Source organism: Saccopteryx bilineata, chromosome 3 (assembly GCF_036850765.1).
Source record: "Saccopteryx bilineata isolate mSacBil1 chromosome 3, mSacBil1_pri_phased_curated, whole genome shotgun sequence".
NCBI classification, from domain to species: domain Eukaryota; kingdom Metazoa; phylum Chordata; class Mammalia; order Chiroptera; family Emballonuridae; genus Saccopteryx; species Saccopteryx bilineata.
Window position 1 is genome coordinate 224,990,180 of NC_089492.1, and position 18,016 is coordinate 225,008,195.

At 41.8% G+C, this 18,016-nt stretch overlaps 1 protein-coding gene, 1 non-coding gene and 1 pseudogene across 2 annotated transcripts in view; 1 reads left to right on the forward strand and 2 right to left on the reverse strand.

Moving 5' to 3' along the window:
* The window catches only part of ACADM (acyl-CoA dehydrogenase medium chain), a 42,891-nt gene extending 32,447 nt beyond the window's left edge, over window positions 1-10,444 (reverse strand). Inside the window, exons 1-3 of the mRNA XM_066268876.1 lie at window positions 10,250-10,444; window positions 4,146-4,233; window positions 21-118 (exon numbers count right to left, since the gene is read on the reverse strand). Of these exons, the coding sequence (XP_066124973.1) occupies window positions 21-118; window positions 4,146-4,233; window positions 10,250-10,279 (216 nt within the window). The 5' untranslated portion in view covers window positions 10,280-10,444. The remainder of the gene's footprint in view (window positions 1-20; window positions 119-4,145; window positions 4,234-10,249) is intronic.
* Window positions 7,018-7,147, reverse strand: LOC136332385 (small nucleolar RNA SNORA30/SNORA37 family). The gene has a single exon (XR_010730654.1). It is a non-coding gene; the product is annotated as a small nucleolar RNA SNORA30/SNORA37 family (small nucleolar RNA).
* A 3,038-nt stretch (window positions 10,445-13,482) lies between the features above and the next one.
* Window positions 13,483-15,702, forward strand: LOC136331043 (probable ATP-dependent RNA helicase DDX5 pseudogene; annotated as a pseudogene).
* The last annotated feature ends 2,314 nt before the right edge of the window (window positions 15,703-18,016 follow it).

Sequence of the window (18,016 nt, forward strand, 5' to 3'; positions counted from 1 at the left end):
CAAAAATCGTCTATACCTACCTCGCCAGTTTTATCATATTCTGCTGCAACCGGGATTATTTCTTCTCTGGCAAATTTACGAGCAGTAGCTTGAAATTCTTTCTGCTGTTCAGTGAACTCTAAGGAAAAGTTATTTAGAAAACATTAAAATAAAACAATAACTTGAGGAAAAAGCCCTTTGGGATCAATATGTGGAAATTTATGTTTATAATGGATATTTTTAACCCTTGTTTAACAGGAAAGTTAAAGACTACAACTGTACTTTCTAACTAATCAAGACTTCACTATGCAATATAAAGAAATCCATGCCAAAGGAGTTATGTAAGATTTTTTAGCTTTTACAAATAACAGATAAAAACAAGCTTTTCTACTTGGTGAGGTTTAAATAAATTTTTTAACTTATAACTACAGTAGTCCCTCACCATATTGTGGTTCACTTTTCACAGTCTCACTGTATCACAGATTTTTAAATTGTATATATCTAATTTTGTATAGTGGATTTTTCGCTATATCACGGGATTTTGTGGTATATAGGTATTTTTATATATTATTTTAATTATTTTTGCAATAAAATAAACATTTTCTAGTCTAAAAAAATGAAAACAATATAAAAATATATTAAAAATATCAGTATTTCAATGTATCCATTCTCCTGTCAATAAATTTTTATTTCCTGGTTTTGGTTTTCATGAATAAAACATAGCATACGACAGATGAGCAGACAAAGACTTGCACTATAGAAAACGCAGCTACAGCTGCTTCCACTTGAGCTAGTTTGCCCATGTGAGATCCTACACGGCACACTATTGGCTGATGGATGGGAGCGACCAACCAGAGCACGGTGTTTACATAGGTTTAAGAGTATAGAAAGTGGGCCCTGGCCGGTTGGCTCAGTGGTAGAGCGTCAGCCTGGCATGCGGGGGACCCGAGTTCGATTCCGGTCCAGGGCACATAGGAGAAGCGCCCATTTGCTTCTCCACCGCCCCCTCCTTCCTCTCTGTCTCTCTCTTCCCCTCTCGCAGCCAAGGCTCCATTGGAGCAAAGATGGCCCGGGTGCTGGGGATGGCTCCTTGGCCTCTGCCCCAGGGGCTAGAGTGGCTCTGGTCGCCGCAGAGCAACCCCCTGGAGGGGCAGAGCATCGCCCCCTGGTGGGCAGAGCGTCCCTGGTGGGCGTGCCGGGTGGATCCCGGTCGGGCGCATGCGGGAGTCTGTCTGACTGTCTCTCCCCGTTTCCAGCTTCAGGAAAAAAAAAAAAGAGTATAGAAAGTGTTTTAAGAGCATAGGAAGTGTTTATAAGAGCGTGAGAAGGGTTATAACAGTGTGGGAAAGGTTTATAAGAGTGTGGGGAGGGTTTATAATGCCTTAAAAATATATATGAATAATAAAATAAATATAAGGTCACTACTTTACGGATTTTTGCCTATTGTGAGGGGGTTCTGGAATCTAACCCCTGTGATAGACAAGGGACCACTGTACGTATTTCCTAAGCATATTTACCAAAATGTTTATTAACATAAAAATGAAACTATGTGACATGACCTAATCTCAAAAATCAATCTAACTAGGGAGATAGGATATGCTCAGTGACCACAAACCAATAAAACTTGTTCCAAAACATCACATAAGAATATCAATACCTAGCCTGACCAGGCAGAGGCGCAGTTGATAGTGTGTTGGCCTGGGATGCTGAGGACCCAGGTTCAAAACCCTAAGGTCATCGGCTTGAGTGCAGGCTCATCAGCTTGATCACAGGGTCACTGGCTTAAGTGTGGGATCATAGACATAACCCCATGGATGCTGGCTTGAACCCAAGGTTTCTGGCTTGAAAAAAGGGTCAGCTATAGCTTCCCAGTCAAGGCACATATGAGAAAGCAATCAATGAACAATTAAGGTGCTGTAACTATGACTTGATGCTTCTTATCTCTCTCCCTTCCTGTCTGTCCCTGTCTCTGTCTCTTCAGCAAAAAAAAAAAAAAAGAAAGAAAAAAGAGTGTTGATACCTTAACTTCAATTTTACTACTCCTTTAAATTCAGAATCAGCAAAAAGCAACTGGTAAAAATGGTGGGAAGGTATCTCAAAGAGTAATGACATAAAACTCTGCTATAATGCTATATGTGGTGTCTAAACAACACAATTACATAAAATATGGGGTTGTGTTATTATAAAACTAGTGAAATGAATATGGTTGATGGTCTGAGGATAGGATCCTATCACTACTGCATTTTGTCAAACCCACGCTATCACAGAATTTTAATGTGGTTACAACCAACCTCAAAGGATAGGGAAAATGGAAGAGATAGATACTGGGTATTTTGGGCAAAAAGAATGAGAGCACAGAGGTAGGAACAGCAAGAATGTATAAGATTATAATAATCTTTTTTATAGGGCTCTGGATGTAAAATATAACAGACACTAGAAATCTGTGCTGAATTGAATAGCCCAAATTCAAATCTCATTTTATAGAAAAGGAAAAAAAAGCCCAAACTGAGGAAATAGTTGCCCTGAAGACTTACAATGAATTAGCAGTAAAAATATACTTAAGAGTTTCAGTTCAAAGTTTCTCTACCTTATAACTTTACTTCTAAAACTGGGATCAGTCCATACCAAAGTTATGGGTGGGTAAAGGGTAGAGAGGAACTATTATTCAGAACCTACCACCCAGCCAGTATGTTCCAGGGACTTTACATATAAAATTTAATCTTCAAATAAATACTGTATTGTGGATATCATCCACATTTTATAGATAAAGAGCAAATACAACTGGTCACAGATGTTACCTCTATTCCCTTATTTGAGCTTTATAATCTCCCTCTTAAATATTTCTATCTCATCCTCCGTTACTCAGCAAACCACCATTGATTTCTCCTGAAATCTTACAATCCGTAAGTTACAAACTAGACAGAAATCATATCAAACCTATGCTACTTACTATCTGAACAAGGAATTAAAAAGACCCAGTGCTCCAAACTGCTATCCTCACATTACTGGAAAATTTGCATTTAATTGTATTTTTGAAAACTAGAAAGAAGCCAGCAATCTTAAAAAAAATAAAAACTATATAGAACTAAGTTTGTTACTGGTATCTGGGTGTGAGTTAATTATCTTAGCTGCTTTTTTTTTTTTTAAGTAAGAGAAGGGGAGATAGACTATCGCATGTGCCCCAAGCAGGATCCACCCAGCAACCCCCCACCCCCACCCCCACCCCCGTCTGGGGCCAATGCTCAAATCAACCAGCTGTCCTCAGCGCCTGAGGCTGTACTTGGGACCAACTGAGCTATTCCCAGTGCCTGGGGCCAAGCTCGAACCAATTGAGCCACTAGCTGTGAGAGGGGAAGAGACAGCAGGAGAAGGAAGAAAAGAAAAGCAGATCGTTGCTTCTTCTGTGTGACCTGCTTGGAGACTGACCCCAGGATGTCAGCACACCAGGCTGACACTCTTATCCCTTGAGAAAACTGGCCACGCCCTCTTAGCTGCCTTGCAACTATTTTCTAAGACCAAGTGAACTGAGAAAATGGGTTTTTAACTTGAGGGGAGAGAGTAATTTTGAAATAAGAAGGATTTTAGGAGGCAAAAGATGTCAAATACAGGGATTATTACATCAAATGTTTTGCCTGAGATCTTCATTTTAGAGGAGAGGTAAAGGGAAATTGTATTCCTTTTTGTTCCAACACCACATGGATCCCTGATCCCAGAACTGAGAACCACATCTACTAGCACCAAAACTGCTGTTCAGATATGTGATAGTCAAAACAGGCTTTGGCTTATTAGAAGGCACCTAGCATTGTTTATCTAATAAATGCTTAAGAACTATTTGTTGCATTCAAATATCTAATCTGAAGACTATTCATATGTACCAATAAATCTGTTATTTATTTTGTGCTACACACTTAGAAAGAAGGGCAGGAATACATATATGCTACTAACATAGATCTATGGGTAGGGTCATTATACTAAAGAAAAAAATAAGATCAGGAATGATGGCTTTGACTAACTGTGGACAATCTGTGGACAGTGATTGATTCTATTCATTGACAGACATTACTAAGTTTTTTATAAACATATTCCAGTTAAATACAGTATATAGAGATAGCTGCAAATATAGAATAAATTTAAGCTTAAAGTCAAAAGAGAACAAAAACACATACCAAAATTAAATCCCAATCCTCGCTCATGTTGTAGGGCAGCTTTTGTATGTTGTGATCTCAAGTCAAAATGAGAAAGACTTCTCAGAACCTGTAAAGAATAATTTTACTAAAATAAATATGATAAAGTAAACATTACTCAAGAGAATATTGACAATTACAAGCAACTTGAATTTAGCAACTTGTTTGACCACATTTAGGAGCAGAGTTAAGTCATTATTTAAATGCCTTCAACTATAATTTGATTTCTATAGTAAATAAGCCAATTACCAAATATTTGAACACCTACCAAAAAGAAAATTCTTTTTTCAAAGCAATGACAATAAAACTAGTCAGGGGGAGAGGTGCTGGCAACAACACGACAGTGTCGCACTGTGCGCAAGAGCTGCCTAGTCCACTATTGTTGATACCCTGTCCCTGTGAGCCCCCCTGATATGCCTTTGGGAATCCTCCATTGCAGGATCTTGTTTTCTAAGATACCTCACTCTATTTCACAATATATAATAGCCTAAAACCATGTTCTTTATTTTCTGCTGTTGACTATAAGCATTTTTACAATGTTCTAAGCCACGGGTCAGCATACTCAGGTAGCCACCAAGTTTGTAAATTACATTTTTTTTGGAACACAATCATGTTAAATTATTAATTGCTCCTTCCACACCAAAGTTGTGTAGTTGCCACAGGGACCACCTGGTCCACAAATCCAAAACTTACTATCTATCTCTTTACCTTTTTTAAGTTTGCCAATTCTGTTCTAAACTATAAATATACTGCTTGTCTTAATATCTGAAATACATGGGGGCAGGGCAAAAGTAGGTTTATAATTATTCATATGGAAAATAAGACCATAAATAATAATGCAAGAATAAATTGTTTTGTATAGTCACAAAACACTATAAACCTACTTTTGCCTCACCCTACTCACATTTCTTCAAATATTAAAAAATAATCAATTACATTTAAAATATAATCAGATATATACTTATTGTTCTTTTGCAATCCATTTTTATGCTCATGACAGTTTGTAAATAAAAGTTATCACTTGTGTTTGTTGAAGTTACCAAACTGAAAATCACATTTCTGCTAAGTAAATGTTTAAGGATGGCCAAAATTACACACTTTATATTTCAAAGAATTTTGAGGGAACTATACCTAGGCAATTCTAGTAAGTTAGGCACTGAAAGGAATAGAAAATTGAACAATATACTAAGATATCAAGAACTAAATTTGCTGGCCCTGGCCGGTTGGCTCAGGGGTAGAGCGTCGGCCTGGCGTGTGGAAGTCCCGGGTTCGATTCCTGGCCAGGGCACACAGGAGAAGCGCCCATTTGCTTCTCCACCCCTCCCCCTCTCCTTCCTCTCTGTCTCTCTCTTCCCCTCCTGCAGCCGAGGCTCCATTGGAGCAAAGATGGCCCGGGTGCTGGGGATGGCTCCTTGGCCTCTGCCCCAGGCGCTAGAGTGGCTCTGGTCGACAGAGCGACGCCCTGGAGGGGCAAAGCATCGCCCCCTGGTGGGTAGAGCGCACCCCCCCCCCCAGTCGGCGCATGCGGGAGTCTGTCTGACTGTCTCTCCCCGTTTCTAGCTTCAGAAAAAAAAAAAAAATAAATTTGCTTTTTGTGTGTGTATGTGTGACAGAGAGTGAGAGGGACAGATAGGGACAGACAGACAAAAAGGGAGAGGGATGAGAAGCATCAATTCTTCACTGCAGCTCCTTAATTGTTCATTGATTGCTTTCTCATATGTGCCTTGACTAGGGGGCTACAGCAGAGCGAGTGATTCCTTGCTCAAGCCAGGGACCTTGGGCTTCAAGCCGGCAACCTTTGGGCTCAAGCCAGAGACCATGGAGTCATGTCTATGATCCTATGCTCAAGCCAGTGACCCTGCACTCAAGCCGGTGAGCCCACTCTCAAGCCGGATGAGCCTGCACTCAAGGGGGTAACCTCTGGGTTTCGAACCTGGGTCCTCTGCATCCCAGGCCCACGCTCTATCCAATGCGCCACCTGTTGTGGACCGTAAATGGCAAAAAGCCTTTGTAGACTTGAGGCTTAGCAAAAGGCTAAGTTCTCCCCCCTTCACCTCCATATTGGTTATGAAGCTGAGTATTTGCACCCACTTTACTTGCTTGCAGGGAGCAATTTACATGCCCTTCCTCTGACTCTTTGTTTTCAGATGTTGGTAGATTTCACTAATGAATCCTGTTTATGCCTTGGGAGAGTTCCTGTTTTAAGCTTTGGATGTGTAACTTTGTATCAAGGACTTCCTTGATTTGCATATAGCTATATAATAAAGCAAACTGGGGCTACTGGGCACTGGGATATTGCCATCAGCATTTGAAGAGTCCTCCCGGTCCCATTTTTTCTTTTTTCTTTTTCTTGTATTTTTCTGAAGTTGGAAACAGGGAGTCAGTCAGACAGACTCCTGCATGTGCCCGACCGGGATCCACCCAGCATGCCCACCAGGGGGCGATGCTCTGCCCATGTGGGGCGTTGCTCTGTCGCAACCAGAGCCATTCTAGCGCCTGGGGCAGAGGCCATAGAGCCATCCTCAGCTCGCGGGCCAACTTTGCTCCAGTGGAGCCTTGGCTGCGGGAGGGGAAGAGAGAGACAGAGAAGAACGAGAGGGGGAGGGGTGGAGAAGCAGATGGGCGCTTCTCCTGTGTGCTCTGGCCGGGAATCGAACCTGGGACTCCTGCACGCCAGGCCGACACTCTACCACTGAGCCAACCGGCCAGGGCCCATTTTTTCTTAATTTCACACTGTTATTAGGAGCCGTGCTGGTCCACGGCAGCCACCGCCTGGTCAGGCTGTTTTTCAAAAATTATTTTTAAAAGTGTCCATTTTGTAAATGACAACTATTTATTTATTTATTTATTTATTTATTGTGCCGTTGAGTGACAGCTGCCACTGGCACAGTCCCAGGGCAAGGATGTAATCAAGGATTTTCTTGCAGCACCAGCTACTAAATCCCAGACCCACTGTCTTGGGGAGGAACTGTTAAAAGTGCTAGATCACAATTTTTAACTTATAAAGAGAATCACCTACATTTAAAGTGACAATACACACAGTCATCTTACGCAAACTTTTCAAAATAACAATATTCATTTTGAAAAAGTAGTTACACAGAGCATTAAAATTCACACTTCTTTGCAATTTTCTTTTTTTTCTTTTTAGTGAGAGAGACAGACAGATGGATAGGGGCAGGCAGACAGGAAGGGAGAGAGATGAGAAGCATCAATTCTTCATTGTGGCACCTCAGTTGTTCAGTGATTGCTTTTTCATATGTGCCTTAAGGGAGGGGGGACAGGGAGGGGCTTCCAGCTAAGCCAGTAATCCCATACTTAAGCCAGAGACCTTGGGCTTCAAGCCAGTGACCATGGAGTCATGTCTATGATCCCATGCTCAAGCCAGTGACCCTGCACTCAAGCTGGTGAGCCTGTGCTCAAGCCGATAACCTCAGGGTTTCAAACCGGGGTCCTCAGAATCCCAGGCAGATGCTCTATCCACTGCATCACCACTTGGTCAGGGTCTGCAATTTTCATTAATTTTATTTTGGAAGTAAAACATGGTTTCTCTGGTCCTCATTATTCAGTTGTCACAAACCAAACCTATTCTTGTTTACAGTCACATTTCACATATTCACTGATTCTCTAGGTCAAGCCTAGGATTAAGGCACTATATTTATTCCTGTGTTTCACATAAATTAACTTGAGTTCAGAAAGTCAAGCAAAATTGACCAGTTACTATGCTATTAAGTGGCGGACCGAGATTCTAACTTTAACATTTACTACCAAGAGCCCATGCGTCAACTACCTCACTATACCACTCTTTCCGTTTCAAGTCTCCTAATCGGTTATGTGGCTCCATCCCCCCTCAGGGTCCATACAAGACTCAATGTATGCATATATATAAGGCAGAACACATTTATGTTTCTCTCTCCCTTCCTCTCTCTCTCTCTAAATAAATAAATAAAAAACATATAATGAAAAAAACCACTTGATTCCTCTAAATGTGTGCTCAGACACCACTACACTAAAATTAGACCTCACAAGAAAATGTAAAATGATCTTCTGAGAGACCTTAAAAAGGGTATATTAGATTTAAAATAACTTATAAAAAGTTAATGTGATTTTTTGGGGGAAATATATATATATAACAAAGTAAAAAGATAGCTGTAGCCAGGGAAAAATGTTCACTGATGTTATAATCATATAACAATGTTAGCCATTTACAGAGAGAGGTGGCTTAGTAGACATTGTATATATAAATAGTATATTATTTAACCTTAGAATTGCTAAACTCAAATTGAGTTTGAATTGAGATTCCACAATATTTTTCAGACCTTGGATCAGTTACGAATCTCTTGTAGCTTCTTTCCAAACCTGGAAAATGAGGTTTGAAAAGAAATGATCATTTGCTGAAGTGAATAAAACAGAATAATGTCTTGGAAGCACAGTGCCATGCTGGTTTTATTACCTTGGGTTTTCTGCCCAGAGAAATAGAATTCCATACTTCCAAAAAGACAGCAACTTTAATCAAGCATCAAGTCTGCAGTATTAGCACAACTATAATTGAACACTTATGTATATTTCTTGGGATGGTAAGAGTCTTAGCTTTATAGGAATGTTAGAGAAGAGAGATGGGGGCAGAAGTTTTCTGGATCGGTTTTTTTAGTCTCCTTGGAGAGACTGAGAAATCTTTTTTTTCCAGTATCAAAGTGAAAAATCATTTAAAAAATCAATTCCTAGCTGAAGCATGATGAAAGTGCTCCCTGGGACATGGTAATCGATTTATGGTGGGCCCATCTCGGTGGGCCTCTCATATTGTAGCTATGCCACAGCAAACTGCAAACCTGAACCAATGCCCAGCCTCTGACTGTGATCACTGAAGGGGGTTGGTTGTACATAGTAAAACAAACTAACAAAAATAACAATTTCTGCCTTTAGAGCCCATTAACTTATATAGCAATGACAAATATGGGGCAACAATCCACTAGAATTTTTCTAAATTCTAACAGTTACTTATTTTTGGTCAAGAACATAAGCATCAATCATTAGTTTTTCGTTAGGACACCTTAGTTGTTCATTGATTTGCTTTATCATACGTGTCTTGACTGTGGGGCTACAGCAGACCGAGTAACCCCTTGCTGGAGTCAGCAACCTTGAGTCCAAGCTGGTGAGCTTTTTGCTCAAACCAGATAAGCCTGCGCTCAAGCTGGCGACCTCAAGGTCTGGAACTTTGGTCCACCACATCCCAGTCCGACGCTGTATCCACTGCACCACCGCCTGGCATTTTATTGGCAGTCTTGTGTGAATTTATCAATAATATTTAAGATAGCAAAGTGCATCTAGTGACTAAGAATTTAGAATTTCTGCAACACAACACAAGAATATACAAACTTCAAGGAGAATTCTGCAGATTTTCTTTTTACCTTTTTTTTTAACGTAAGTAACTTGGCAACAGCCTCCTCCATATTGCAAAACCAAAAGCGTATTAAACATATTAAGTATCCCAAGAAGCTGCTTCTCCTTTTTCCTTTTCCTCATGACTTTGAAGGTTCCCAAGATAAAAAACTATGATCTGAATTCTGCACTTTCTAGAATAATCAATGGCAAAAACACATATTCTTTAAGATTTCCTTTTTGGGCTGGGGACAGAGAACTGCCAGACAGTGTTTTATCAAAGGCAAACTATGCCAGTAGAGCAAAAAAACAGGCACGCCCAATTCAATGACAGGTTCACTTTGTGGGAAGGGGTGGGCCTGGGGGACATACTTGGTGGGTTCCAGACCGAAGAAATAAAAGGGATATGCTAAAAAGTGGGCGCCACTGTACTGGGCGCAGTTGCCCAGATACGGAAAGTCAACACCTGGGGTCCATTCTGTCCCACCGGGCGAGGAGGGCGAGGGTGCGAACGCAAGGCCAGGGTCCGGCATCCCCACCCGCGGGGACAGGCCGGGGACGGAGGGCCAAGGCGCCCCGAAGTGGGCTCCTTCCGCATTGCCGCTTCCCACCCCCGGTCCCTGTCTGCCGGCCACACCAACGTCCGGCCCGGGCCCGCGCCCCAGACACCCGACCTCGCCAGGCGCACCCTGTCCCGCTCCCCCTCTCACCCCGCAGCTCCGCCGGAACAACGCTGCCATGTTGACTCGCTGTCCGGCTGCTCTGTCCTTCGCTCACCCGGTAGAACCAGGGCGCAGACTGGGGGCTCCAGAGACCGGGGACGCGGGTGGCCCCGCCCACTGGGCGGGGTGTGAGAGGAGAACTAGGAGGGGCTGCCTGGCCGGCTCGGCTGAGGGCGTGCTCGCGGGGGAACTCCCCCTGCGCTGGCCTCGCGACCTTGGGCCGGGGTTTAACGCGCTCTTGGGGCCTGATATGTTCCGGGGGTGTTCCGCGAAAAGGCTGCGCTTCCATCTGGTCCTTAGTTCAGACCGCGCCGTCCCGGGGGAAGCGGAGGCTGCCAGCTGTGCCGGGAGGGAGCAGGGCAGGCGGCTGAGCCGCGAGACGCAGGGCCGGGATGGGGAGCGGCTCAGCCGGGAGACCCAGGGCCGGGATGGAGACCGAGGGCCGGGATGGGGAACGGCTCGGCCGCGAGACCGAGGGCCGGGATGGGGAACGGCTCGGCCGCGAGACGCAGGGCCGGGGAGGGGAGCGGCTCGGCCGGGGCAGAACAGGGCTGGCGAGGGGCGCGGGCCGGCGCGGGGCAGGCCGGGAATCTAGGTGAGAGGTCCGGGCTTGGAGCCGAGACGAGAGGTCTCCCCGGGTTACAACCTTGGTTTACTCTTGGACAAACTTGTCCCACGTAAATGATTTCTGCTTAACACTTGACTCTCAAACTCTGGACCTAAAGCGGAAGGATGAGCTGTGCTTCAGAAAATGTAAACGAGCAAGGGAATTTAATCACGTAGGTAAATTCGACCTTTCCGAACAGTAATTACCAAGGCTATTTATTACAGCCCGCGTGAACCAATGTGGCGAATGTCCCTGGGACTAAATAAGGGTGCAACAGGAGCCTATCTAAATAAAGCTGGCTCAGCAAGTGAGTAGTGTTGAAAGTGATTGCTTGAAGAATTCTACTTCAAGTCACCGCCCTCTTCGAATTAGACCTCGAGTACCAGGACCTGTGATGTTACAAAGTTCAGGGAGTTGTAAAGCTGACCAGGTTAGGATAGCTCTTTTCCAAAGCTAATAAAAGCCAGGACTGTAAATACTTTCCATAATCCCCATTTTTCTTGGTACCATCCTAAATTTAGGCCCTCACCACTCATACCTAAATCTTGTTACTAATTCAGCAATCTTTTTTTGCGTACTAAAGGCCAGCCCCAGTTTAGTTGTTTAATTTCTATATCCCATTATTATACTTCCCTACAAACACCTTACACTTTGTTCTCTGGGAATTTTCTTATTGTATTTATTTTTGCTTCTAAACCTAGTATTTCTTATAAACTGCAAGTTACTAGATGCTTGAGTAGTTGAAATTAAACATGTTTGGCAAGGCTATTTTGATTGATTCATATTGTGCAATTTATATTGCATCACATTGGAATGTATTTAATGTTAGATGTGTCTCATTACTAGTGATCATAAACTTGATCATTTGATTAAAGTGCTGACAGGCAGTTTTTTCTAAGGTTAAAGATATATTTTTGCCTTTGCAACTTTTTCTTTTTTTTAATTTTAATTTAGAAAATTAAGTTTAACAGGGTTATATTTATCAATAAGAGTATATAAGTTTCAGGTAAATATTTCTATAGCATTTGAACTATTGATTATGTTGTATACCCATCACCCAAAGGCAAATCATTTTCTGTCACCTTATATTTGTCCTTCTTTACACCCTTCCTTCACCCCCTCTCTCACATCTCCCTCCCTCTCATAACAACTTTACTTTTATCTATGTGCATGAGTCTCAGTTTTATATTCCACCTATGTGTGAAGTCATACAATTCTTAGCTTTTTCTTATTTACTATTTCACTCAGTATAACGTTCTCAAGGTCCATCATGTTGTCATAAATGGCAATATGTCATCATTTCTTATGGCTGAGTAATATTCCGTTGTGTGTGTGTGTGTGTACCACATTTTTTTTTAATTCATTTTAGAGAGGAGAGGGAGAGACAGAGAGAAGGGGGGGAGGAACTGGAAGCATCAACTCCCATATGTGCCTTGACCAGGCAAGCCCAGGGTTTCGAACCGGCGACCTCAGCATTTCCAGGTCGATGCTTTATCCACTGCGCCACCATAGGTCAGGCTACCACATCTTTTTTATACAATTCTCTCTAGGTACATTTTGGTTATTTTCATGTCTTGGCCACTGTGAAGAATGCTGATGAATATGGGGGTGTGCATGTATATGTACCAATGTTTTTGAGTTTTAGGGGTACTCAGTAGGGGGATTGCTGGGTCATAGGGTAGTTCTATTCTTAATTTTTTGAGGAACCACCATACTTTATTCTATAATGGTTATACTAATTTTTATTTCCACCAGCAGTGAATGAGGGTTCCTTTTTCTCCACAGCCTTTCCAACACTTGTCATTACCTGTTGTCGATAATAGCCAATCTAACAGTTGTGAGGTGGTATCTCATTGTAGTTTTGATTTGCATTTCTTGAATAGCTAGTGAAATGAGCATCTTTTGTATATCTGTTGGCCATTTGGATGTCCTCTTGGGAGAAATATCTGTTCAAGTCCTTTCCCCATTTTTTCCCCCCAAGGACAGAGAGAAAGAGAGAGAGGGGGGGGGGATAGATAGGGACAGACAGACAGGAACGGAGAGAGATGAGGAAGCACCAATCATCAGTTTTTCGTTGCAACACCTTAGTTGTTTATTGATTGCTTTCTCATATGTGCCCTGACCGTGGGCCTTCAGCAGACTGAATAACCCCTTGCTCAAGCCAGCTACCTTGGGTCTAAGCTGGTGAGCTTTTTGCTCAAGCCAGATGAGCCTCCGCATTCCAGTCCCACACTCTATCCACTGTGCCATTGCCTGGTCAGGCCCTTTCCCCATTTTTTAATTGGATTGTTTGCATGTTTTTTGCTAAGCTTTGTGAATTCTTTATATATTTTGGATATTAAACTCTTATAGGAACTGTTTGCAAATATCATCTCCCATTTACTTGACTGCATATTTGTGTTGTCAGTTTCTTTTGCTGTGCAGAAGCTTTTTAGTTCGACATAGTCCTTTCATTTATTTTTGCCTTTACTTCCCTTGCTTTTGGGGTTAAATTCATAAATTATTCTGTCTTTGCAATTAAAAAGTAATTTATAGGACCTCATTTATTTCCACCCATCTTTAGGTGAGTTGTCCCGGCTGCTGTCAGCACCCCCCCTCCCCCACTGTTGCTGCCCCTGCCAGGCTTCGCTGTCGCTGAAGCCCCTTCCAGCGACTGGTCGCACCTGATTTTCTTTCACTCTGATCCCGCCAACCGCAACCATTGACGCCATGTCGGGCTATTCGAGTGACCGGGACCATGGCCGGGATCCAGTGTTTGGTGCACCTCGATTTGGAGGAAGTAGGGCAGGGCCTCTATCAGGGAAGAAGTTTGGAAACCCTGGGGAGAAACTAGTTAAAAAGAAGTGGAATCTTGATGAGTTGCCCAAATTTGAGAAGAATTTTTATCAAGAACACCCTGATTTGGCTAGGTGCACAGCACAAGAGGTGGAGACATACAGAAGAAGCAAGGAAGTTACAGTTAGAGGTCACAACTGCCCAAAGCCAGTTCTGAATTTCTATGAAGCAAATTTTGCTGCAGATGTCATGGACGTGATTGCAAGACAGAACTTTACTGAACCCACTGCTATTCAAGCTCAGGGATGGCCAGTTGCTCTAAGTGGAGTGGATATGGTTGGAGTAGCACAGACTGGATCTGGGAAAACATTGTCTTATTTTCTCCCTGCCATTGTTCATATCAATCATTAGCCATTCCTAGAGAGAGGTGATGGGCCTATTTACTTGGTGCTAGCACCAACTCAGGAACTGGCTCAACAAGTGCAGCAAGTAGCTGCTGAGTACTGTGGGGCATGTTGATTGAAGTCTACCTGTATCTATGGTGGTGCTCCTAAGGGATTACAGATTCGTGATTTGGAGAGAGATGTGGAAATCTGTATTGCAACACCTGGAAGACTGATTGACTTTTTAGAGTGTGGGAAGACAAATCTGAGAAGAACCACCTACTTAGTCCTTGATGAAGCAGATAGAATGCTTGATATGGGCTTTGAAACCCAAATAAGGAAGACTGTGGATCAGATAAGACCTGATAGGCAAACCCTAATGTGGAGTGCAACTTGGCCAAAAGAAGTAAGACAGCTTGCTGAAGATTTCCTGAAAGACTATATTCATATAAACATTGGTGTGCTGGAACTGAGTGCAAACCATAACATTCTTCAGATTGTGGATGTGTGTCATGATGTAGAAAAGGATGAAAAACTTATTCGTCTGATGGAAGAGATCATGAGTGAAAAGGAGAATAAAACCATTGTCTTTGTTGAAACCAAAAGAAGATGTGATGAACTTACTAGGAAAATGAGGAGAGGTGGGTGGCCTGCCATGGGTATCCATGGTGACAAGAGTCAACAGGAACGTGACTGGGTTCTAAATGAATTCAAACATGGGAAAGCTCCCTTTCTGACTGCTACAGATGTGGCCTCCAGAGGGCTAGGTGTGGAAGATGTGAAATTTGTCATCAATTATGACTACCCTAACTCCTCAGAGGATTATATTTATCGAATTGGAAAAACTGCTCGCAGTACCAAAACAGGCACAGCATACACTTTCTTTACACCTAATAACATAAAGCAAAATGAGTGACCTTATCTCTGTGCTTCGGGAAGCTAATCAAGCAGTTAATCCCAAATTGCTTCAGTTGGTTGAAGACAGAGGTTCAGGTCGTTCCAGGGGTAGAGAAGGCATGAAGGATGACTGTCGGGACAGATACTCTGCAGGCAAAAGGGGTGGATTTAATACCTTTAGAGACAGGGAAAATTATGACAGAGGTTACTCTAGTCTGCTTAAGAGAGATTTTGGGGCAAAAACCCAGAATGGTGTTTACAGTGCTACAAATTACACCAATGGGAGCTTTGGAAGTAATTTTATGTCTGCTGGTATACAGACCAGTTTTAGGACTGGTAATCCAACAGGGACTTACCAGAATGGTTATGATGGCACTCAGCAATATGGAAGTAATGTTCCAAATATGCACAATGGTATGAACCAACAGGCATATGCATATCCTGCTACTGCAGCTGCACCTATGATTGGGTATCCAATGCCAACAGGATATTCTCAATAAGACTTTAGAAGTATATGTAAATGTCTGTTTTTCATAATTGCTCTTTATATTTTGTGTTATCAGACTAGATTGTTATTTAAGAAACATGGGAAATGCAGAAATGACTGCAGTGCAGCAGTAATTATGGTGCACTTTTTTGCTATTTAAGTTGGATATTTCTCTACATTCCTGAAAAATTTTTAGGTTTTTTTTTTTTGTACTAGAAAATGCAGGCAGTGTTTTCACAAAAGTAAATGTACAGTGATTTCAAATACAATGAATGAAGGCAATGCATGGCCTTCCAATAAAAAATATTTGAAGACTGAAAAAAAAAGTAATTTATAGGATGAGCCTGACATGTAGTGGTTCAGTGGGTAAAGTGTCAACCTGGAACACTGAGGACCCTGGGCTTGCCTGGTCAAGGCACATAAGGGAGTTGATGCTTCCTGCTCCTTCCCTCTTCTCTTTCTCTCTCTCCCTCCTTTCTAAAATGAATAAATGAAATCTTTAAAAAAATAGTAATTTATAGGGTGATATTTGACATTGTACCAATAATCTTTCTCCTAAGCTTTGCCCATAATAGACATGAAATCAGCTTTGTTATCTTTTTAATTGCACACTCAAAATATTCCATTTTTATGTGAAATAAATTAAATATCCCTCAGTGTTCCTTTGTATCCTACTACCTTCAACTCAGAAGACAGACAGGAACGGAGAGAGATGAGAAGCATCAATCATTAGTTTTATGTTGCGATACCTTAGTTGTTTATTGATTGCTTTCTCATATGTGCCTTGACCGTGGGGCTAGTAACCCTTTGCTCGGGTCCAAGCCAGTGAGCTTTGCTCAAGCCAGAAGAGCCTGCACTTAAGCTGGCAACCTCGGGGTCTCAAACCTGTGTCCTCCGCATCCCAGTCCGATGCTCTATCAACTGCGCCACCGCCTGGTCAGGCAAGGTCTTTCTTGTAGGAAAGGAATTCAAAGGACTGAGAGGCAAACTTAATGGGAGAATCATCTCCGTGAATATTGAAATTATGAAGAATTTTAACTATATTTTTCAAAAATTATTAAAATATAAAAATTATTAAAATTCTAATACTTAGAAATCTTAGCATTTATGGTTTATGTGATACTATATTCACTCTGAAGATCTAGGATCCAAAATGATAGCAGCATCTTACAATGACAGTCTGCCCCATCCCCCACCTCACTTGCCTGATTACGTTGCAAAAGGCTGTTAAGCTGTGGTGCTGGATTGTTTATTCTATCCCCCCCCTCCCCAGTGCTCCCTGGAAAGATGGGAGGCAAGTTTATTCCATCTTTTGTGGGGTGTAAAGTTAAGATGATATGTATGGTGGGGGTTTTCTGCAGTCAACACAATTAAAAGTAAAAAGAGAGGAATTCTTCAATGTACTGACGAGGAAATGAGGGTTTGCATTTCAAATATATGCCCAAACATTGAAGAAATCACTAGGACACATCAGGCTCATGTTTCTCATAAACACAAGAATGAAAAAACACATTTGAACTGGGACCTGCTGAATTTACTAAATCATACTAAGAATGTATCTATATATATATATAAAAAGATAACTTTTTTGTTGTTTTTTTAAAATTTTTAACCCCTTTTTTACGAATTCTAAAAAGCATAACTCAAAAAATGTAACAAATGTTTTTTGTTGTTGTTTTTTACAGAGACAGAGAGTGAGTCAGAGAGAGGGATAGACAGGGACAGCAGACAGGAACAGAGAGAGATGAGAAGCATCAATCATTAGTTTTTCATTGCGCATAGCAACACCTTAGTTGTTCATTGATTGCTTTCTCATATGTGCTGTGACCGCGGGCCTTCAGCAGACCGAGCAACCCCTTGCTGGAGCCAGGGACCTTGGGTCCAAACTGGTGAGCCTCGCTCAAACCAGATGAGCCCGCACTCAAGCTGGCGACCTCGGGGTCTCAAACCTGGGTCCTTCCGCATCCCAGTCCGACGCTCTATCCACTGCGCCACCACCAGGTCAGGCAACAAATGTTTTTTAATGTCAGAATAAATTTAATTTTGTTGTATTTATTTTGTTTAATGACCATAAAAGCATGCTTGGACTTTATTTTTTTTCTTTAATATTTGACTTAATTATTATAACATATTTCTCAGAAATTTGTATATAGTGCACCTACAATTACTTGTAGGATTTTAAATGCGCCCCAACTTCAAAAAGTTTGAGAACCACTGTGGTAGATGCTGCGGACACCAAACTAGCAGTTGGGAGGAAAGAGAAACAAAATGATATCAATCCAATAGAAGGGAGGACAAAAGAGGTGAAAAAGAGAAAAAAAAAATTAGTAAATAGGATATAGGATAATATAATTTGATAAATTTATCAGTCATAAAATCACCTTCTGAAATATCACGTTACTTGCAAGAGACATACATAAGACAAAATTATACAGAAAGAATGAAAACAAAGAGATGGGAAATACTTGTATGTACTTAACAACAGAGACTGAGCCCATAAGGAGCAAAAATAGATATATTGAGATACTGACAAACCTAACAATCTCACTAGGAAATATACCACCATCACAAATTAGTAACTCAATCAGAAAATTATTAATAATGTA